Source organism: Asterias rubens, chromosome 8 (genome assembly GCF_902459465.1).
Source record: "Asterias rubens chromosome 8, eAstRub1.3, whole genome shotgun sequence".
NCBI classification, from domain to species: domain Eukaryota; kingdom Metazoa; phylum Echinodermata; class Asteroidea; order Forcipulatida; family Asteriidae; genus Asterias; species Asterias rubens.
Window position 1 is genome coordinate 2,910,357 of NC_047069.1, and position 23,793 is coordinate 2,934,149.

The 23,793-nt window shown below is 37.9% G+C and overlaps 1 protein-coding gene, 1 non-coding gene and 1 pseudogene across 5 annotated transcripts; all 3 read left to right on the plus strand.

Moving 5' to 3' along the window:
- The first annotated feature begins 6 nt into the window (after positions 1-6).
- On the plus strand, positions 7-4,280 carry LOC117293818 (annotated as a pseudogene).
- Positions 4,281-8,318: 4,038 nt separating this feature from the next.
- Positions 8,319-23,025, plus strand: LOC117293873. 4 transcript variants are annotated; one of them, XR_004519481.1, is made up of 6 exons: positions 8,319-8,360; positions 9,291-9,399; positions 10,853-10,968; positions 13,041-15,460; positions 16,347-16,476; positions 22,964-23,025. XR_004519481.1 is itself a non-coding variant. In XM_033776342.1 (4 exons), the coding sequence occupies exons 2-4, from the start codon at positions 9,325-9,327 to the stop codon at positions 13,182-13,184; spliced, it is 330 nt and encodes a 109-aa protein (XP_033632233.1). In that variant the 5' UTR covers positions 8,319-8,360; positions 9,291-9,324; the 3' UTR covers positions 13,185-15,607. The 4 variants fall into 4 exon arrangements, 1 of the variants encoding a protein (XP_033632233.1); XR_004519479.1 differs by lacking the exons at positions 16,347-16,476; positions 22,964-23,025 and having other exon boundaries at positions 10,853-10,963; positions 13,041-13,800; positions 15,330-15,607; XR_004519480.1 differs by lacking the exons at positions 16,347-16,476; positions 22,964-23,025 and having other exon boundaries at positions 13,041-15,607.
- Positions 18,187-18,259, plus strand: Trnat-agu. Its single transcript has one exon. It is a non-coding gene; the product is annotated as a tRNA-Thr (tRNA).
- Positions 23,026-23,793: the final 768 nt, after the last annotated feature.

Here is a 23,793-nt window from a genome sequence, read left to right on the forward strand (position 1 = left end):
GGACACCAGAAGAAAACTATCGACCTACCACAAGGTAAGTCTTTTACAATTTAAGTCTTTAGTTAGAGGTGTATTAATGCTGTAACTCTCAGTTCAAACAGTTTTAAAAACTGCAGTTGAGTAGTTGTCAGTAGAACAGTATTTTGTGAAATTAAGTCATTACTCTTCCAAAACTGAAACCAAATCTGAGAAAGTTTAATCAAACTTATCAACTCAGATCGATCATTAAAACCTGCAGTGAGGGACCTGTTTGGTTGCAAGGCCCCTTTGGTCATTGTCATGCTGGCATTTGTCCCCCACATAGGTTTTAATGTTTTTTATTTAGTATTCAAACAATTGTAATATCTCAGGAAATTTGTTCACTCCTCCAGGTGTTGCCTTGGTTAATTTATTTTATTTTAAGTCGGATCATAATTGAGATTGATTAAATGACCTTGCAGGCTCTAGTGCTGTTGTTATACATACTTTCTACATGATCACTGAATCCACTCTATCTACTGTCATTCTGAAGATTTACATTCTTCTATTCAACACCATCAATAAAGAAGTTTCTATTTCTAAATGAAAGGATAAATAACAACAAGTAATGCAATTAAAAAGGAGTTAACCAGAGTTCTCTTGATAGTAGTCACCTTGCTAGTATGAACAGATTACTGTTTATTGTCCTACTGTATTTCAAAGTTGCACGTAGGTGCTTTGTGAGTTATTAGGAAAGTAATACTGACTTTTCTAATATAGGACAAAATTTAATAAAGCAAACATATCTTTTGCATTTTTCACAATCATCAAATTAAACAGATTGAAAGTAATTTCCAAATTAATTGTCATTGTATTTACTCCTCTCCATTTATTAATTTGTTTTTCAGGTCCAGTGGCTGTTGCTGCATTCAAGAATCAGTTAGTGATTGTAGATGGGACCAACCCTGTCAAGATGTACAATAGGAATGGCAACAAGATGTTTGAATTCCACACAGTGCCTCATAGTGAGGTGGGCAAGACACCAGTATACCTCCGCAGTGTAGCAGTCATAAAGGATACAATCATGGTCGGGGATTGGAAGAGGTCAGTTATAACTAAACACAGATCCAGTGATGGTTCACTGATAGACACTGTTACAGTTCAGACTAAACCTCGCTACTTGGCCATTGACAGCAAGGACAGAGTTGTAGTCAGTGGGTGCATTCCACAAGTAGACATTGTTGGAGTTGATGGTGGTACACTTGTTAGCATCAATCCAAAGATCAATAGTCAACCAGTTGAATACTGCACAGGTGTATGCTGTGACAGCTCAGCTATCTATATTGCAGTGCAATGGGGCAAACACTGGTCATATTCATCAGTATGACACTCAGGGTAGATTTCTCAGCTGTATTGCTCAGGGTCTGTACAGCCCATATGGAATCTCATTGACATCAGATGGTCAGCAGCTTGCAGTGGCAGACCATAAATCAGTGAAGATTTATAACAAGGTGTAATGTTATCTGATTATGATGATACTGGTAAGAGAAATAAATGCTACAAGTACAACATGTACATTGACATGTAATGACCACAGAGTGTCCATACAGCTCAATAAAAATCAATCAAGAATTAAAAAAGATGTGTGTTATTCATTCTTTAACCAAACAAACATCTTATCAGTTTAAATTGGAAACTCACATTTAGCTTGATTGATCAATAATATCAGTAATACATTCACACAATTGTTTTTTCGAATCATGATGTGAACCCTTAATGTTTAATTAACTCTTCTTAAAACACTTACAAATATTTGGACATGTGAATGGGTATGCAGGCTTTCACTGGAAATAACTTGAGTTGATTCATTTGATGTGTTTACAGTTTTTTTTTTCCTAAATCACCCTCAGATTCTTCCATGAGAAATGTTACCAGCCTTTGCCCTCCCATTTTTTATGATATTGGAGAGTAATTCAACACTGTTCAGTATAAGCCTGCATGTCCATTCCAACATTTATGGGTTGTTTGAGGTTCTGAAAAGATTTACAACTACTCTGAAAAAGTGTTAATGTAACGGTAGAAGAGTGCTCCCTTTATTGTTGTTCCTGTCCCATTCAAGATTGACCATGTATACTTTAATGACTTGTAATCAGAAAATAACATCTCTGCTAGTTGAGTAGAATTTGTTTTCATACTATCAACGTTGATTTGTAAAAGAACAACTGTTTTACCTTGTTATCCATTATCTTTCTCTACTGTCTAACCAATCTTAACTTCAGGATTTTATATGATTTCGTTTTTATGTATTAAAAATGCCAACAAAATGTTCCACACAGGGATCATACAATTGTGACGGTAGAAATTGTCTATTCAAGATTGACAAAGTCTACTTCATTGATTTGTAATCAGAAATATAACATGGTGTTAGTTGAGCAGAATTCATTTTATAAACATCATGGTTGACTTGCAAAGGAACAATGGTTTACTTTGTTTATTGTTATGTTCTTATAATGCTCTATGGCCTAATTGTATTGTATTCTAATGTAATACGTTTGTAGTATTTGTTGGTGAATATAATAGTAAGCAAACAAATTGCAGATCAGCCAAAATAATGAGGAGCATTGAAAGGTCAACTCTGATACCAATTTTTAAACAATTACCAGAAAGACTTTGCAACAGACATCAACTGAAAACACATTTTACATTGTTTCTAACCTGTTGCTAGTCGGCTCTTGTGTAATTTATGACTAGACATATATTTTAAGTTCATTAAACTGAACTTGATTGTTGCTCTGATATACAAAGTTTGAAATCCTACTTGTATGTAGTTGTTGACCAACTTACTGACACTACAATCTGAGAATGAGTAAATACGGAGTTCCCCCAACTTGCTTGCTAAGCTGGATGGCTTTATACTAAGCACTCTAAATACTCCTGGATGACCCTGAATGTGGGTCAGATTGATCCAAACATGAGTCAGGTCTAATTGGATCTAGAGTCAGGATGAGTAAATTATAGAGTTCCTCCAACTTCCCTGGTAAGCTGGATGGCTTTATACTAAGCACTCTTAATACTCCTGGATGACCCTGAATGTGGGTCAGATTGATCCAAACATGGGACAGGTCTAATTGAATCTAGAGTCAGGATGAGTAAATATAGAGTTCCCCAACTTGCCTGCTAAGCTGGATGGCTTTATACTAAGCACTCTAGATACTCCTGGATGACCCTGAATGTGGGTCAGATTGATCCAAACATGGGACAGGTCTAATTGAATCTAGAGTCAGGATGAGTAAATATAGAGTTCCCCGACTTGCCTGCTTAGCTGGATGGCTTCATACTAAGCACTCTAGATACTCCTGGATGACCCTGAATGTGGGTCAGATTGATCCAAACATGGGTCAGGTATAATTGGATCTAGAGTGAGGATGAGTAATCATGGAGTTCCTCCAACTTGCCTGGTAAGCTGGATGGCTTTATACTAAGCAATCTTAATACTCCTGGATGACCCTGAATGTGACTCAGATTGATCCAAACATTGGTCAGGTCTAATTGGATCTAGAGTCAGGGTCAGTTCTGAGTTAGGAGATTTTAGAGTACATGGCAACTGTGAAGTAGGTTTGCTCTTGTAGACACAATTAATGGTGTGGAAAAAGTTGAACTAGAAATATTTGACTCTGAATCAATAAACACCATTGATCACAGAATTGATTGAAACTTCTGATGACATAACTTTATAATGGTCTATGTAGATTGTTGTATTCCTATATCTTCATTTGACAATTGAACTTGTTATTATAAATGATTCTTCCAATTGACTGTGATTGCTTTGATGTTAAGAAACAAGTGTACATTATGATCAAATCATATCAATATAAACATTTGTTTGGTATTAACCAATGAAGGAAGTTCAGTCTATTTTCTATAATCAAGATTTTTTTTCTGTAGTTAGTAAAAAGAAGTTTGGACTGATGTGTTAAACTTTCTGAATTTGCTTTGATGTTAAGGAACATGTGTAAAGTGATTTAAAGATAAATATAATGTTTTTCCTGTTTGACATTTATTGGGAGTTAATTTTACTGGACTAAGATTGTTTATCTGTAGTTAGTTCTAAAACAGTAGTTTAGTTAATGTTTCAAACTAGGTTTGATCTGTGTTTATATGTTTTTATGTACTGGACACTATTGGTAATTACTAAAAATGTAAATTGTTGTATTCCTATATCTTCATTTGACAATTGAACTTAACTGCCGAGCGGTTAAGAGCACCGAATTCAGACTCTGGTGTTTCTGACCAGCAGAGTGTGGTTTCGAATCCCCAGCCGCGACACCTGTGACCTTAAGCAAGACAATTAAAGGAACACGTTGCCTTGGATCGGTCGAGTTGGTCTTTGAAAAGCATTTGTAACCGTTTTTTTATAAAATGCATATGATTAGAAAGATAATTTAATAGTAGAATATAATGATCCACACAAGTATCACTCGAAATTGCGTGGTTTTCCATTTACCTTGTCGACTAACAACGTCGGCCATTTATGGGCATGATGGGAGTCAAATTTTTGACTCCCATAATTGGCCGACCGTGTTAGTTCGCAAAGTAACAGGAAAACCACGCAATTTTGAGGCAAATTTGTGTGGATCATTGTATTCTACTTTTAAATCATCTTTCTGACCATATGCATTTTATAACAAACGGTTACAAACGCTTTTCAAAGACCAACTCGACCGATCCAAGGCAACGTGTTCCTTTAACCATTGCTTCGTCCTTCGGATGGGACGTAAAAGTCGTTGGTCCCATGTGTTGTGTAACGCATGCAAAAGAACCCAGTGCACTAATCAAAAAGAGAAGGGGTTCGCCCTGGTGTTCCTGGTTGTGGCTGCCGTAGCACCTTGTATAGACCCTTATAAGGTGCTAACTAATTGGTTCTCAGAATTCATCACTGTTATAAGCTATCTTTCTGAAAGTTTGTATAAACTCAGCGCCTTGAGTACCTTGTTTGGTAGATTTGTGCGCTGTATAAGACTTTGATATTATTATTATTAATGATTCTTCCAATTAACTATAATTGCTTTGATCTTAAGAAACATGTGTACATTATGATCAAGTCATATAAAAAAAAATACTGCATACATTATACATGTATATGAGTTTGATATTGTATAATCAAGATAGTTTTCTGTAGTTAATAGTGGAAGCAATTTTATTACTTCCAAGTTCCAACTATCTTGATTTGCTTTTATGTTAATTGCACTGGACACTTTTAGCAGTTACTCAAAAAAATTGTTGGCATAAAAACTTGGTAACGAGCAATGGAGAGCTGTTGATTGTACAAAACCTTGTGAGTAACAGATCCCTCTGAAGTAACATGGTTTTAGAGAAAGAGGTATTTTTTCTCTCTAAAATACTGAACTACTTCAGGTCTAAAGCATTTTTTTACGCATCTGAAAGTATGCAAAGTGTTGCAACAAGGGTGCATTTTCTTTCTTTATTCTCTTGCAAATTCGATGACCAGTTGAGCCCAAATTTCCACAGGTCTGTTATGTTATGCATGTGTTGGGATACACCAAGTGAGAATACTGGTCTTTAACATTTTACAAAACGTGTCCAGTGCCTTTAAGGAACAGGTGTACATTATAATCAAGTCGTATAAATACAAACACTTTATACATCATTTATAGGAGTTTGGTATTTACCTAAAATAAAGGGGTAACTTTAGTTTCATTGTATAATCAAGATTGTTTTCTGTAGAAGTGTCTTGGCCGAGTGGTTAAGAGCAAAGAATTCAAACTCTGGTGTTTCTGATCAGCAGAGTGTGGGTTCGAATCCCTCAGTCGTGACACTTGTGCCCTTAACCAAGACACTTAACCATTGCTTAATTTTTCGGATGGGACGTAGAGCCGTTGGTCGCATGTGTTGTGTTCGCATGTTAAAGAACCCAGTGCACTTATCAAAACGAGAAGGGGTGTACCCCGGTGTTCCTGACTGTGGCTGCTTTTATGCACCGTAGCACCTTGTAATCCTTTATAAGGTGCTACATAATTCATGATTTTCTATATAGAAAAGTTCGAAGTTAACTTTAGTTTCATTGTATAATCAAGATTGTGTTATAAAGCTATTGTGTTATAAAGTTATTAGAAGTAGTTGTGTTGCTGATACTTCCAATTATCTAGATTTGCTTTTATGTTCAAGGGAAGGTACACGTTTGGTTATTGTCAAGGACAAGTCTTTTCACTTGGTATGTCCCAACATAGGCATAAAATAACAAGCCTCTGAAAATTTGGGCTCAATCGGTCATCGAAGTTGCGTGAAAATTATGAAACAAAAAACACCCTTGTTAGACAAATTTGTGTGCTTTCAGACAGGAATAAAAGACTTTAGCTAGAAGTCTTTTATTATTAAGTGAGAAAGTACCTCTTTCTCAAAAACTACGTTACTTCAGAGGGAGTCGTTTTCCACAATGTTTTATACTATCAACTGCTCTCCAATGCACGTTACCAAGTCAGTTTTTAAGTTAATATTTGTTTTGAGTAATTACCAAACGTGTACTTTCCCTTTAAGAGACAGGTATGTTTTATGAGCAAAAATGATTTGAAAGGCAGTGGACACTATTGGTAATTGTCAAAGACTAGCCTTTGCAGTTGGTGTATCTCAACATATGCAGAAAATAACAAACCTGTTAAAATTTGAGCTCAATCGGTCATAGAAGTTGTGAGATAATAATGAAAGAAAAAAACACCCTAGTCACGCGAAGTTGTGTGCGTTTAGATGGTTGATTTTGAGACCTCAAGTTCTATACTTGAGGTCTCGAAATCAAATTCGTGGAAAATTGGTCTTTCTCGAAAAACTATGGCACTTCAGAGGGAGCCATTTCTCACTTTGTTTTATATCATCAATCTCTCCCCATTACTTGTCACCAAGAAAGGTTTTATGCTAATAATTATTTTGAGTAATTACCAATAGTGTCCACTGCCTTTAAGACTTACTGTATGAGTTTGCTTTTTGACCCATATTGGGAGTACATTTTACTTGATAATCAAGACTGGTTAACGCTGTTGATAGTGCATACAAAAAGTAGTTTAGTTTGAGTTTGTTTGAGTAAGTTTGATCTGTATATTAAGATGTTGCTGTGGATTATTGCTCATGAAAAGTTGCTTGGATTAATGCTACTCTATCTCTAAAGCAAAGTTTATTCCCAACTTTTGACATTGTCAATAAATCTGGAGATGATTCTTATCTATTATTATTTTTGTCAAGTGAAGATTTATTCCATTTTCTTTTTCCCTTACATACTTTGATTGTCTTGTACAAACTGCTCTGAGCCTAGAAGTATTTCTTTAATATAAAAATGTTTAGGAATTATTGAAGTTACTTAATGGATCTTGAAGAAGCTCATATCTTTTCTGAAGTAAAACAAATCAAGTTATACAATTAGATAACGTCCGTCGATGTCGGTTTTTTCCCATAACCGATATATCGAAAATTTAATATCGAGTATACTCGATATATCGAGTATTTCCCGCGCGCAAGATGGAAGCCTAAAAACAGCACTTGGTATACTCATGGAGGTAGAAATATATATACCGTAGACTGACACATTTCAACCTGTTTTTGTCTGATCCCCCGAACTTGTTTGTAGTCAAAACAATTTCAGATTGCGTAGTCCCGCCCCGACTATTTCTGGTTTAACAACAAAGTATGATCGCCGCTACCTCTGGCTTGGCCAATTGGTGAACGCTCACCACAATTCTCGATTCGTGATTGGCCATGATTGGCCGTCTCAAAATGACACAGAGCCTTTGTGAGTTGCGTGACTCGCCGACATTAAGGTGTCAGTTGCCGATGCGTTGACGTAGAAGTGTCAATCAAGTTGTCCGACGGGCGCGCGGACTACCTTTACGGTTGAAAAAGGTTGAGATAATCATCGAAAAAAAATCACTAGAAAGTCCCGCAAAACACAGACCTACCATTCCGCGATCACAATATACAACGCACGCAGCATGCAGTCACATAGTCTCCAATAAAGGCTCGTAGTCTTTTTACTTTGCATTCTACAATAAAGGCAAGAAACATTGAATGCTAGAACGCCCTCTATTGTCGAAATAACGCAGTGCATCACGCCATACCGCCTTGACCAAAGACTGAATGTGTCTGCGCATGCTTGGGCAAACGGGTTTTCCCCTCGAATTGCAATAACCATACACGCTGGTGTGCACGCTTAAACCGCACAACAGCATAGTCTTCGCTGGTACGCACGCAATAGCCGCCGACAGCGTGGTCTGCGAAGCATAGTTCCTCGGAAATGTTAGCTTGTTTACCGAAAACAACACAACGTGTAGGCTTTATTTGACCAAAATGACGCCATTACGATACCTTGGATTGATAGAAAGATTATTTTACTGTATAACGTAAGATTGTTTTCTTCCTTGTTTTGTTTTGTCATGTTGATTCGGGGAAGTTTTTGCGGGGTATTTTTACAAAGTCAATAATGCTGTGATGAAGACGCATTGATTTTGATCACATGCACAGTGGGAAGTTGCATCTTAAACAGCGGTTTCTTTTGAGGTTTTACCATGCGCTCGCCGCGGGGTCGTGAACTTCTGCGGCGGGCCGGCGGCTGATGGCGAAAACACAAAGAACAAGCAGACATACTTGGTTGTAAAACGTATTTTATTTAATAGGGCAACTCAAAATGATGAAATTACATAACAACGACGGCTTTTCTAATACTCAAACACAGATTTCTTTTAAATAATCGGACACTCTTTTGATATTTCGATATCATTTAGGAACATCGAAATTTTCAAAACATCGAAATTTTCGATATATCGAAAATCCGATATTACGATATGATTGTAAAAGTGACATCGGCGATTTCGATGTCAAAAAAATATCGAGTTTTTGAGTATTTTCGATATATCGACGGACGTTACAATTAGAATGGTTACTTACTTATAATTGTTGTCTTGTTAATGCTACTCTATCTCTAAAGCAAAGTATATTCCCAATTATCTCTAAAGCAAAGTATATTCCCAACTTTTGACATTGTCAATAAATCTGGAGATGATTCTTACTCTATTATTATTTCTGTCTAATGAGGATTTACTCCATTTTCTTTCTCCCTCATACACTTTGATTGTCTTGTACAAACTGCTCTGAGCTTAGAGATATTTCCTTAATTTAGAAATGTTTTAAATAGGAATTAGTGAAGTTATTATTTAGATCTTGAAGGAGCTCACATCTTTTCTGAGCATGGTGTAAGGATCATCAACGGTTGGAATTCTACTGGATTCCACTTTCACATCATCTATCCTCTTTCTCATCTTTGTTCTTTACAGAAGGAGAACTCAAGTCTAGTTCAGTGTCTTGAGAATGAGGAGTGTTGGGAGTCTGAAGCTGAAGCAGATGATGTCACTGTTGGAGCATGAACTAAACCAAAGTAATCAGGTATGAGATGAGAGGAACCGTGTGGTGTGTCTTAGAGTCAAGAAATAGGAGTGCAGACAAATCCACTGTCAAATAACATTCTGCTGCTGAGAGTGTTGCTTACTAATATTCTTTAAGCATAGATCTTAACTGCTAGGCCAATCAGCTCACCCAGTGACAAGAAGCAAGTTTGAAGCATGTTGAAATACTGAAGCAGTTGAGATAGTAGTCCACCTTCTCTCATACTGGAGTAGATCTTAACTGCTTGGCCAATGAGCTCACCCAGTGACAAGGAGCAAGTTTGAATCATATTGAAATACTGAGGCAGTTGAGATGGTAGTCCACCTTCCTCATTCTAGAGTAGATCTTAACTGCTAGGCCAATGAGCTCACCCAGTGACAAGAAGCAAGTTTGAATCATATCGAAATACTGAGGCAGTTGAGACGGTAGTCCACCTTCTTCATTGTAGAGTAGATCTTAACTGCTAGGCCAATGAGCTCACCAAGTGACAAGGAGCAAGTTTGAATTATATTGGTTTGAAGTGTGGATAACGCTATATATAATATTTATTTTAATAAAGGGACCTTTGCGTTGATAATTCAGATGTCTTGCCCGACGGCTAGAGGCAGTTTGAATCATAGGTGTTGGCAGCGGGTGCCACAATTGCATCTTTGATAGGGATTAACACTGATTTTACCTTACACCAATGTGTATTGAGCATTTCAGTACAATGCCTCACCCCTAGCAACAAAGGGTCGCAGGTCCTGTGCTAACTAATGTAAGAAGAGCCCAGCAGCTGACAAATATTAAACTCCTACCAAATTATGATGGTTCAACATCTATGGTTACGGAACTTAAAAGGTCTGAAAGCCTATGTCTAATCATAAGTTAGAAAGAGTTGATGAAATCGAAGGCAGTTACACTTAAAGCTATAAGAGAAGGGGTTTGCCCCGGTGTTTCTAGCAGTGGCTGCTGAGTGCGCCACAGAATCTTATATACCCTTAGGCCTACATGTATCAGAACTGTATAAAAAATCAATCACAGTGGGGGGCGGGGACAGTGGTAGGGGACGTAATATCAAATGTCCCGCACATGTTTTTGACCACCTTTATCATGAAGCTCATGGGCATAATTCCTGGGGGTGCCCCCCCCCCAACTTTTATCAAGTTTCCCCCCTCAAGTTGACCTATGGTTGCACCACAAAACATCTAAAATAAAGGGGGCTTTTGGTTTTATCTTTGTGTGTGCTTTGTTCATTTATCCTTGAAGATTGTAAAATGACTGTGTTGACATTTGAAAGTCCGTGTAGCTGCAATGCTATACATTATGTGGACCTCTTTTGTTCTTCGCTGTTCACGCTTGTATCACAATCTGTCCCTGTTTTTGATTCTTGTTGTCAAACTATATTGAACCAACTTATCATTCTAGTCTACTAGTCTATAACCTCATTCCCAAACTTCTTGACCCCCAACAGTTAATGTCAATGCATCATACCATCAGCGAGAAGAAGGATGTGAACTACCGGACTGATGATGAAGTATATAACAATTTGGTGGTGTGGAGACAAAGCTGCATCGCACAATTGGTGAGGTAAATACATCCACAATTATTGCTCATTTTGTGGAAGACAAAGTTCATTTCTGTAGAAAAGAATACACAATAACTATGTACATGTATTTATTGCAACATGGAATTAAGGTCATATAATGAGGTATGAACTTGTGAGAGTTGCAATGTCATACTTATATAGCAACGGTTTGCGATAACACCATGTAACCTATAAATGAGTGTGGGTGGTTCTGAAAGGAACCTGTGGAAGTGTCGTGGCCGAGCGGTTAAGATCACAGAATTCAAACTCTGGTGTTTCTGAACAGCAGAGTTTGGGTTCGAATCCCCAGCCATGACACTTGTGTCCTTTAGCAAGACACTTGACCATTGCTTCGTCCTTCGGAAGGGACATAAAGCCGTTGGTCCCATGTGTTCTGTAACGCATGTAAAAGCACCCAGTGCACTTGTCGAAAGGAGAAGGGGTTCACCCCGGTGTTCCTGGCTGTGGCTGCTTAATGCGCCGTAGCACCTTGTAAACCCTTATACGGTGCTAACTAATTGGATCTCAAAACTCATCACTGCAATAACCTATCTTTCTGAAAGTTTGTATATACTCAGCGCCCTGAGTACCTTGTTTGGTAGATACGTGCGCTATTTAAGACTTAGATATTATATATTATTTCAACTCAACTTTTTGATCAGTATGCTCATTTAGGTATTATCATTACATGGTGTTGCCTCAAACCTTTACTGTATCGTGTTTCCACCATGCAAAGTTTCAAGTCTTACTTAAAGACACTGGACACTATTGGTACTTGTCAAAGATCAGTCTTCTCACTCGGTGTATCTCAACAAATGCATACAATAACAACCTTGTGAAAATTTGAGCTCAAACGGTTGTCGAAGTGGCGAGATAAAAGTGGAAGAAAGAACACTTTTGTCACACAAAGTTGTGTGCTTTCAGATGCTTGATTTCGAGACCTCAAATTCTAAATCTGAGGTCTCGAAATCAAATTCGTGGAAAGTTACTTATTTCTCAAAAACTATGTTACTTCAGAGGGAGCCATTTCTCACAAACTCGTATATTATCAACCACTCCCCATTACTCGTTACTAAATAAGGTTTTATGCTAATACCTATTTTGAGTAGTTACCAATAGTGTCCACTGCCTTTAATGTCATACTTGTTTTCTTATCACAACAGGAATGAAAACACAAAACTGTTAAATTAAAACTATCGCCTTTTCTTTTAAAGCAATCGCACAACATCAGTAAACAGTACTGTCCAATGGCCCACACTTCATGTATCACAACTTATATATAAAATAACAAACCTGTGAAAATTTAGGCTCAATCGGTCATCGGAGTCGGGAGAAAATACCGGGAAAAACCATTCTCGTTTCCACATGTTTCGCCGTGTTATGACATGTGTTTAAAAGAAATCAGTTATCCTTCTATATCAGTTATCCTCGATATTGAGAATTAATAAGTGTTGTATTATTTTCTCAAAAAGTAAAGCATTTCATGGAACAATATTTCAAGGGAAGTCTTTCACTATTACCTTCTGTAAACCTTGTAAGTTGTTTGTAAATCTGTGAACTGTTAATTTTTGTACTGTTCAGAAAGTGTCCAGGAGCTTTAAGGTACAAAGTTGAATCTTTAGAATATTAAAATACTTTTTTTTTTAGCTGGCTTTTAGTCGATGGATGTGTCCTGACTGAAGGGTTAAGAGCACCGAATTCAAACTCTGTTGTTTCTGATCAACAGAGTGTGGGTTCGAGTCCCTGTCGTAACACTAGTGTCCTCAAGCAAGTCATTAACCATTGCTTCGTCCTTCAGATGGGAGGTCATGCCATTGGTTTAGTGTGTTGTTTAACATCACGTGAAAGAACTCAGTGCACTTGTCAAAAAGAGACGGGGTTCACCCCGGTGTTCATGGTACCTTGTAAACCCTTATAATGTGCTACATAATTGGGTCTCAGAATTCATAACTTCAAAACCTATCTTTCTCTTAAAATGTATATCACAGGCGCCTTGAATTCCTTGTTGGTAGATACGTGCGCTGTATAAGACTTTAATATTAATATTAATATAAATGCTTCTCTATTTTCACAGGTTGACAGAGAAACTGATAGTATCAAGAATGAGATAAATCACCACACTAAGTATGGTCGTCAGGGAACCAAGCAGGCTGTGGACTGTGATGCCAGGGGTACTCATTGGTTGCAACTCCGGCCAGAAGTCAATCGAGACGGCTAAGATTATTGCTGCAGTTTGGGTGAGGGGAGAGCACCAGGGTTTGAGTCTCTAACTGGAATCTGGTTGAAGCTGTTCATGCATTAACCAATAACTGAGATTGTGCTGCTGGAATTGGATTTGAAATCTCAACAATCTCAACTGAGGTCAATGATGCAGACATCTCTGATATTACAGTAGCAGTGAAGGCGTACCATGGACCCCCAAAGTACTCCTCAGCCATCGCTCAGAAAACTACTGTAGCTGAGAAGGCCACTGCAGCAACAGGATCCTAACTATCTCAACCAAAGTTGAGGATGCAGACATCTCTGATATTACAGTAGCAGTGAAGGCGTACCATGGACCCCCAAAGTACTCCTCAGCCATCGCTCAGAAAACTACTGTAGCTGAGAAGGCCACTGCACCAACAGGATCCTAACTATCTCAACCAAAGTTGAGGATGCAGACATCTCTGATATTACAGTAGCAGTGAAGGCGTACCATGGACCCCCAAAGTACTCCTCAGCCATTGCTCAGAAAACTACTGTAGCTGAGAAGGCCACTGCAGCAACAGGATCCTAACTATCTCAACCAAAGTTGAGGATGTAGACACCTCTGATATTACAGTAGCAGTGAAGCAGTGAGTATTTAATATTGAGTATTGAGTGTTGATCCCATGTACGCCACATGCAGCTACTGTCTGCATCACTCACCCTAGACCTATTTATAGGACTCTATCTCTGTACACAGATACAGAGTCTTATTTTGGGGCGGAAAATTTTCAAGGCCTCATAAGTCAAATCTTACTTGCATTAAGCCACTAATTTCAACAGATTCACATTCTATGGCGGCATACATTTTTCTGTGGTGGGTTTTGGTCCGCATATGTTTCTCACAAATCTGGCATTTTCGTGAAATAATGCAGCTGCCAATGCTAAGAAATTCCCGTTTGATCGTACTCTCTCACAGTGTTGTCTGCTGCCGTGCGTACGCGTATACATTGGCGTGCAAGACACAAGAAGAGACACATGAATTCTTGGTCACCGTCATAGATATAGAATAGAATAACTAGATCAGCCGCGTTTTACAGCCATTTCTTGAATACTAGAAGATTGAAATACATGTACTCTTCCAAAAACCAATGATGTACCATTCTTTTATGATGTTTCTTTAATACTAGAGGATTGGAAAAAACGTACTCTTCCAATAACCAATGATGTACAATCCCTTTATGATATGTTTCTTGAATACTAGAGGATTGGAATGGTACTCTTCCAATAACTAAAGATTTACCATCCCGTAAAGATATAATTCTTGAAAACAAGAGGACTGGAATGAACACACTCTTCCATTAACCAATGATGTACAACCCCTTTAAGATATGTTTCTTAAATACTAGAGGATTGGAATGAATGTATTCTTCTAATAACCAAATGTTTCATGAAATCTAGAAAATTTTACTTACTCCCCCCCCCCCTTCCATTAAAAACCTTGTACATAATCAGTCTTTATGTATGCTGATATTTATGTATTATTGGAAAGGCGTGTTTATATTTTCAATGAACATTTTGAGGGTGTGAAGTAATTAAATGTTGGTTTATTTACACACTAGGTAACAATTGTTTGTGTACTGTAGCTGTTGTTCTAAAAAGGGCCCTTTGTTAGCCTGAATGTTCTCTGACTTTATCTCTGGCTTATTTCAAATCTATTGAGGATAGATCTTGAACCAATTGCATTAAGCCTGTAAGCATGAACAGTTGCCAATCACAGAAAAAGCTTGCTTAACAGAAACTGGTTACCAGCCAAAATTCCACAAAGTTTCGTTGCTGGTGTTAATCACTGGTGTTAATGTTTCCTTCAGGGCCAAACTTCATAAAGCTGTTGAGCAGAAAAACTGCTAGACAAAATTGTTTGCTAAGGATAAATTGAGTGGGGCAACAGGCTGTCTAAACCTATTTCTAATGTAACTTTGGCTGGTGATGTTTTTTTGCTAAGCAATACTTTTCTGTTCTTAGCTAATTTTGTTGTGCCTTGCTCACTTTTGAATTAATTGTACTGTAGTTTTAATGTCGCTGTTACTAGTAACTACCACTACCTTTCGGGTAAAGGTTAAATCAATAAGCAATTAATCATGACACAACCATTTTATTTGTCTTTAATTCAAACCAGAGTAACCAATAACAAGACAAACCAGACTTAATGAAATCAGCATAAGAACTGTCATTGTCACTGTGGGCGTCGGGGACCCGACTGTTGCAGCAAAGTCAATAATGTCAAGATGTCTGTATAAACATTCTCAGGTTGGTCGCAATTTAAACAAAGTTCATTTATTCAACAGTTTTCTTTTATTTAACCCTGTTGGGTTTCTTTATCAGCTTGTTTGAAGTAGCGATAACTTATTGCTGTGCCGAAATGATTGAGTTACAAATAAATAAGAATGACACAAAGTTGTTTTTGTTTTCCCCTCGTGGTTATTTTCTGTTGTTTTCTAGTGGCAAGCCAAGCCGTTTTTGTTATTCCGTTTTTGTTGATCTTTATTGTTGATCTTGTTTTATGTAAAATTTCATTATAATTCGTTCTTTTTTACTACTCTATTGTTTGGCTATTGAGATTGTTGGTGTTTTTTGACTGGTTCTGGGTTTTGACGTTTCATTCTCGCTTTTGTTTCGATCAATTGGGAGGAGTGGAAACACCGTCTGGGAAAAAATGCAAGAGAAAAAAAATCGTCGAGCATGCTCAGAGGAAGCAAAAAGTTTCAGTTGAATTTTAAAAAGCTTTCAATATTTCGATTGTTCCAAGAACACTCAATATAATTCATCACTACAACTTGACTATAGATTTTACTGTACGTTATTGATGACTTGAATACTCGCCTAAGTCAGGCTTTTTGTGTGTTTTTATTCAAACAAGGACTAAGTCAAATCTGAAAAAATGTCACTTATATACTAGCACGATTTGATGTATACACTGTATGCTATTTAAATGAAACTTGCTAATCATCAACTTAGGAAATGGGTTTCAAAATTCGTCAAAATAAAGTATTACCATAGATTCCTACATAGCTTGGCCCCTTCATTGTCATTTAGACCCTTTCCCATCACACATGCGTAGGGAACCAGACCCAGTGTTCTATGGCCACATTGTAAACACAACGTGCCTGCATCCTGTCTGTTAATTTTCGTACAGAATGCATGACTTTCCGAGCTGACGAAGTGTTCAACTGGGAGGAGGAGAAATGTGAACATAAAACCAGATGTTTATATCTCAGTGTGAGGCAAGGAAGGTCAAGTGAAAGAGAGCAATTGGAGTACATCAGGTACGTGAATCAAATTCAATTTGTAGACATGTGCGCGCGCTCGGTTAACAGCAACAATTAAGGGCGCCCTCTGTTTTTCTTTTGTATGTCCTTTCCGTAATCAATGCTTAGATTCCAACTGTAGCCCCTCCTATCTAATTGGAAACCTGTACCGAATGTGTACGTTTTCAAACTTACCGAAAGAAAGCCGAGCTTTTCAAAATGACCCTAGAGTATTTATCTATAAGTGTGTATCTTGGTAGCGCAACAAGTACATAACGTCAGATGCTGGTCTTGTTTAGAGTAAAGCAGTTTTGTCCATAGGTTAGTTTCCTCGTTAAGCATGCTAAGGAACAGGAGGTAACTTTTTAGCTTAGTGGTGATCACTGACGTAACCAAACATTTCCAATCGGAAGGAGGGGGTGCAAGTAGGAGCAAAGACATAACTCACGGGGTGGGGCTAAGTATTGAACCATCCATTTTGAGGTGTTTTATGATCTTTTTGGGTTGGGCTAGGGTTCTGGTACCGCCCTCATTGCGCCACGGGTGCTGGTGGTTAACATTTTGTATTAAAATCTTTTAAAAACTCTTGCCCATTTTGAAGTATTTTTTCTTTTCCAGTGTGGCTATTTTGGGTTGTAAATAGGTCGTTTCGTTTCAAGTAAAAAAAAAAAATGTAATTTAAATCTTTTGTGTCGAGGCCGGCATTCGAACTCAGACATGACGTCTAAAGTATGCCATTTACTGCGTCTTAACTCACTGAGCTAGTGCGGTAGTGCTTTTTTTGGAGAATAATTTAAGTCTGTTATGGTCTGTTGTTCACGTCCCAGTGATCAAACGACCGTCCCACAATGCATGTGGATTTATTTTGCCTTATAAGAATTAAAATCGGGTCTGGCAAGCACCAACGTGCTAGGGCGATTCGTTAGGCGCTGGTACTGTCTCTGAACTCCGAATCGGTATGAGCCACCGGTCCCGAGTTCGATCCCGGCCCCTCGCAATAATACGAAACAAGGCATTAATTACTGGGAAAGACACCAGTATGGTTTGGGAGCCGCTTTGTTTACCCTGAGCGAGGGGGGCAAGGACTGCTAGGGTTGAGAGATAGGAAAGGATATACTGTGAAGTCGGTTGTCATACCAGAAGGGTGCTATATGGAAGCCGGTAAGGGGCCTCTGTTAGTGGTGTATGTGTTGCGCGGACCATACATTGCAATGGGGGAATAACCCGAATCGCGGCTCCTGAATACCTGACAAATCGCAGAGTAACTTTTTGTTTTTTATTTTGATAATGTTTTTTTTGTATTCCAATTTGTATGTTTTATTTAATCAGATACATCGACGGCAAAGAGAGGCACTCTCCAAAACATAAAAATAATTGACGGGGAAGATATTAAAACAAATGAAATAATAATATATCTCGTCGCGACAATTTATTTGTAATATTTTTTTGATATGTTTGGTGTAAAAAAAAATCAATTAGGCGCTTACCACCTCAAGTAATATCCAACAAATAGATGTTTAAAGGCCTTGTAATCCTCTGGTTTTTTGACAGTTTTAATCATAATAAAGTATAAAAGAGTAAGTACTGAGTATACAGTGGTAACACACATCGATGTGGTAAAAATCAAAATTATTATCTTTATCCCCGATGCAAATTTAACATCTATTAAATTGTATGCAATACCCGCTGCTAAAACATAGGATTCGAACTGCCTCAATTTACCGGGCAGTCTCGGTGGTCTAGTTGGTAAGACACTGCTCTAGTATAGCAAAGGTCGTGGGTTCGAATCCAACCCGAGTCCTGTGATTTTTTTTTTCTTCACAAAAGTTGGGTAAGTACTGAGTATACAGTGCTAAAATATTATTTACCCCCGATGCTAATTTAACATCTGTTATATATAATAGAATTGTACAACTGTGAACATTTTATTTCAACATGTGTTTTTGCTTTTGAGTTATCCTCGAAACTCTGGTGCTAGTAATGTCCACGCAGGAAGAATAATCCCTTTAGGAATACGCTATCCGAGAAGCGTTTAAAATCAAACTCATGGGGAGAATGAGTAATAATATCTTTTTCCATAACTGCAGTACTTCGTACTTTCTCAAAAAGATATACTATCAAAGCTGCTTTACTTCTCTTTATACCACGTACGTTTTCATGCTCATATTTTATTAGCATAATACTTACATCCCGTTTTCCGCCCAGGTAGTAGTTAAAAATCAGAACAGTTATTTTCCGAAGTTAGAAGTCTCCTGAAAAATCCGATAAATCTACTCTGCGTTAGTAAAATAATAGCAATGCAGTTCTGAAAAGAACACACTCCATCTGGCATGTAGATACACACATGATGTTACAGCAAACCAAATTGATACCTCATCACCGTGCAATGCCTCAAATCATATATTTTATTTGTTCATAATAATATTTCCAACAGATTTACTCATCAATGAATATTTATTTTGGCATTTCCGTAACAAGCAGAAACTACTTGACTGTGACCACCAAAATCCTATACTCCCCCCCCCCCCCAACCCCCTTTCAACCGCGATTCTTCGAGCTAAAAACGCTGTCCCAAACAAACATTTATGTTGTCAAAATTAACCTTCTCATCAGCTCAAGTTAATTGTAGCACTTTTATTACAGGGGGAATCTAGCATGCTAGACTGTAGCCGGCAAAAACTTAAACCAAGTGGTTGACAACAGTACAACATGTAAGGACTGAATCTGTCTATGTCCCCGCTAGATACCCCGTAAAGCGAAGTAAAAATGAGACCGTTAAGTTGGCATAGCGCCCTCACTTTGCTCTGTTTTCCTCGATTTATTTATTGTTCTTTTCAGTCGTAGGGAAGTCATAGAGTTGTAGGAGTCCTACAATGACCAAATGTGATGTTGCTTTGAAATCATATCTTATTTAATTAACCACAGTTTCTATTGTGCGCTGTTAACAGTCCAAACAAGCTTCACACACATTATTTTCAGTAAATTTAACCAAGTTTACCTTTGACAAGATGTACCATGAGCTAAGCACACGCGGTTACATTGAGTTGCAACGACGGACCGAGGACAAAACTAACTATTGACTTAGTCGTGTTATAAACAAAATTAGAACTTTAATTTTGGAAAGGAAGAATATTCCGGAGTTTGTGACATGAGACCTTACCGGTCGCTGACGATGCCAGTAATGGGTAAACACAGTTCCACCAACCAGGTCCACGAGAATTTCACTTGATGTCATGTGTTTGTGCACGGAAAGTGTGCTTTTACATTGCCCTCATTGTGACTTTGCTGCCAATATTTTTAATAAAAATCTCCCGGAGAAGCTGAAAATCCCTTTATTTACACCCTGAAATTATTTTATTAGAAGGGGAAGCTGTCAGACAACTTCGCGATCTCCCTTCTCACAACCCGACTTCACGCCGTACACAACGCAACAAACACAGCGCTTGAGCTCGCTCAAACCTCAGTAATTTACGTACAGTCTAGCCATACTCTCAAAAGAAAACCTCTTTTTAAGAAGAAAACTGAAAATATCAAACAGCAAACTTGATTTAAATCATTGTCACATAAAAAAATATAAAAAAATATTTGACTATGACCACCAAAATCCAAACCACGTTACCCCTCCCCTTTTTCGGTTGCAAGTTTCAACAGGCTAAAACGCTGTCCCAAATAAATGTTTTGAAAACCTTCTCATCGGCTTATGCTCATTTTTAGCACTTTAATTACAGGGGAAATCGGGAATCTAGCACCCTAGACTGTAGCCGGCAAAATCTTAAACCAAGGAGTTGATAACAGTACAACATGTAAGGACTGAATCTGTCTATGTCCCCGCTAGATACCCCGTATAGCGAAGTAAAAATGAGACCGTTAAGTTGGCATAGCGCCCTCACTTTGCTCTGTTTTCCTCGATTTACTTATTGTTCTTTGCAGTCGTAGGGAGTCATAGAGTTGTAGGAGTCCTACAATGATCAATGTGATGTTGAATTCTGGAATTCTATTTCATTTAGTTATTCACAGTTTAGCACACGCGGTTACATTGAGTTGCAAGGACGGACCGAGGACAAAACTAATTATTGACTTAGTCGTGTTATACACAAAATTAGAACTATAATTTTGGAAAGGAAGAATATTCCGGAGTTTGTGACATGATACCTTACCGGTCGCTGACGATGCAAGTAGTGGGTAAACACAGTTTGACCAATGTTCACTCGATGTCTTGTGTTTGTGCACGAAAAGTAAGGTGTTATATTCTTCATTGTAAGGGTTTTGCTGCCAATATTTTCAATACAAATTTCCAGAAAAAGCTAAAAATCCCTTTATTTACACCCTCAAATTGTTTTATTAGAAGTGGAAGCTGTCAGACAACTTCGCGATCTCCCTTATCACAACCCGACTTCTCGCCGTACACAACGCAACAACCACGGCGCTTGAGCTCGCTCAAACCTCAGTAATTTACGTTAAGTCTAGCCATACTCTCAAAAGAAACCTCTTTTGAAGTAGAATACTGGAAATATCAAACAGCAAAAAAACAAAAACTACTTGACTATGACCAAAATCCAAACAACGTTACCCTCCCCCCCTTCTTTTTGGTCGCAAGTTTCAACGGGCTAAAACGCTTTCCAAAACAAATGTTGTCAAAACCTTCTCATCAGCTCTTGTTAATTAATAGTTTAGCACTTTAATCACAGGGGGAATCTAGCATCCTAGACTGCAGCCGGCAAAACTTAAACCAAGTGGATGACAATATTACAACATGCAAGGACTGAATCTGTCTATGACCTCTGTTTAGCGAAGTAAAAATGAGACCGTTAATCTGGCATAGCGCCCTCACTTTGCTCTGTGATCCTCGATTTATTTATTGTTCTTTTCAGTCGTAGGGAGTCATAGAGTTGTGGGAGTCCTACAATGACCAATGTGATGTTAAATTGAAATTCTCGAATTCTATATTATTTAATTGCTCGCAGTTTCTGTTGTGCACTGTTGCCAGTCCAAACAAGCTTCACACAAATAATGTTCAGTAAATTAAACCAAGTATACCCTGGAGAAGTTGCAACGACGGGCCGAGCATTAAACAAACCATTGACTTAGTAGCGTTATACACGAATTTAGAACTAAAATTCTAGAGTGGAAGAATATACACAGTAGCTAATTAATGAGCAACAATATAAGAAAACAGTTGCAGTGTCCTACGTGCTCGCTGGCCCTATCCCCATTTATGAGTATTATCACGCTAATAACTATTTCTTTTTCAACATGACCTGCCAAGTCCAAGACTATGAGCACCAAAAACTACACAAATGTTGGCCTTTATCACGAAATGATTATAGAATTTTCTTAGTAAGGAAAAAACTAAGTTCCTGACAATGTCCTCCAAAGTTCGAATAAAGTAACCCAGTTGAGCCGCGTAAGTTTGTTGTATAGCGCTATTATTTTTTTTATAGATTAAAACACTGTCCCAAACAATTCATTTTGTCAACAAAACCTTCTCATCAGCGTATAATATTAATTTTAAGCATTTTAGAAGGGTAGGGGAAACAGGCATGCTAGACTGTAGCCGGCAAACCCTAAACAAGGCGTTGACATACATTAACATACTTGAATGTACGTCCCTGCATAACTCCACAGTAAGCAGAATCATGAAATTAGACCATGTATTTAATTACCATCGCTAAGCTTACTCCACAAATTAAAAACTCTGGCTTACAATCTTGTAAATGTATCAGTTCATTCTTGTAATTGTTTAATTTCAAGAAGTCTGGATTGAGATACGTATCATCTTGAAGCAGCTAAGTTTCCCACCAGACATACCGACCTTCCAGGCCCCTTACTCCCGGTCAAGGAAATACTGTCGCTTTTTGAGATTCTCAGGGCAGAAAATCAAATAATTAGATGTCTCGACTAGATAGTCGTACTTTTTTGTGACCGTTAAATTGACATAGCGCCCTCACCGGGCTAGGTCATTATCCATTGTTCTTGTCGGTGCTTTTTGTTCAAGAAGTTGGTGGAGTCCCATAAGGTCCAACTTGATTTGGACTTTAAATTAAATCTTATTCCAAGGGAAATCCTTTGCTTGACCTCCATCGTTTATTTCCTCTCAGCCTCGGTATGAAAGTTCCAAGACCGAGTATCAGAAGTAAATGAAGAAGTGGGAAATTGTCTGTAATGTGAAATGGAATATATGCCAACTGTATGCGTGTGTGTTCCTCTGAAGGTTTTAACTTGTATTTGACAAACTTATTGTTCACGCCTTAGAAGAAAACAAAATCAAATTAAAGTAAAAAATATTGTGCTCATCAGCAAAGTAATACTGGGCATTTTCAAGCTAATAATTGCAAGTTTACCGCTGGTAGTACTTTAAAAACATACCAATCGAATAGTTAGAAACTAGTGCCACACTTTTTTACTCTACTATGAAACCCAATGTAACCAAACCGAGGCTGGAAGGGAAATTAGTCTGGTCCCTTAGTTCTAACTTCACAATCCGTATATTTTATTGTAAACGCAGATAGGAACACGGGACGGCAAAGAATGATGGAAGGTGTTTCGATTAGGGCTCAGTGGAAGATTGACATGTTGGCTGTTGTAGCGGTAAGTCAAACAATATTTTTTTTTAATATTATACAGTACGAAAGCTCTAAGTTAGCTTTCTGGTCAATTGAATGGTTTGGAAAACAACTGCATGACTTGTTTTTTGTCCTCAGTGGCAATCACCTTTTCCATGTGCGTTTAGGGACTGTGAATATGGACAGTAACGGCTATGTATAGACCCTAGAACCAAACGATGAATCTTACATTCATTGTTGTAGGCAAAGGAAATTATGTAACACTACAAAGGCTGGTTGCAGTTGTCATTGTCTGATGTAGTAGTCAATCTGTACAAGTCTGAAATCGTACACCAACCTATTGTTAGCTTGGTATGCAATAAGTTCATAGTGAACAGCGTCCAGAGTAAAAGTATTGTATTTGAACTATTGTCTGTTTGCCAAGTGCTTCTGCCAGTTCGTCATTGCTTCCCGTAGCTATGTCAACCACTGCAGTACAGAAAAGGCACTTTGGCTGGTCCTTTCTTATTGGACTGGCTAAGATGTTTTGACCCTTAACCTCGACAGAACACATTCATTTCTAAATATCACATCGAAAAGGGAAATAAATCATTTTCAAAATTGTTGAAAAAGCATTTGAAAAAATTGCCTAATAATTTTATTCCTATAGAGAAGCGTGCTTTTTTTCTAAAGCAGATTGCTGCAAGGGACCGTGTCCACATAGGGACCGTAACAAACTTGGATATGGTTACAGCTGGCTATAACTTAGCATTGTACTGGTCTGGTCTGTTAT

Bases quoted from the DNA above. Each gene is read 5' to 3' on its own strand.
- LOC117293873 (XM_033776342.1), top strand. From the start codon at position 9,325: ATGAGGAGTGTTGGGAGTCTGAAGCTGAAGCAGATGATGTCACTGTTG. The intron at 9,400-10,852 runs GTATGAGATGAG...GACCCCCAACAG, and splicing joins AACTAAACCAAAGTAATCAG to TTAATGTCAATGCATCATAC. The intron at 10,964-13,040 runs GTGAGGTAAATA...CTATTTTCACAG, and splicing joins AAAGCTGCATCGCACAATTG to GTTGACAGAGAAACTGATAG.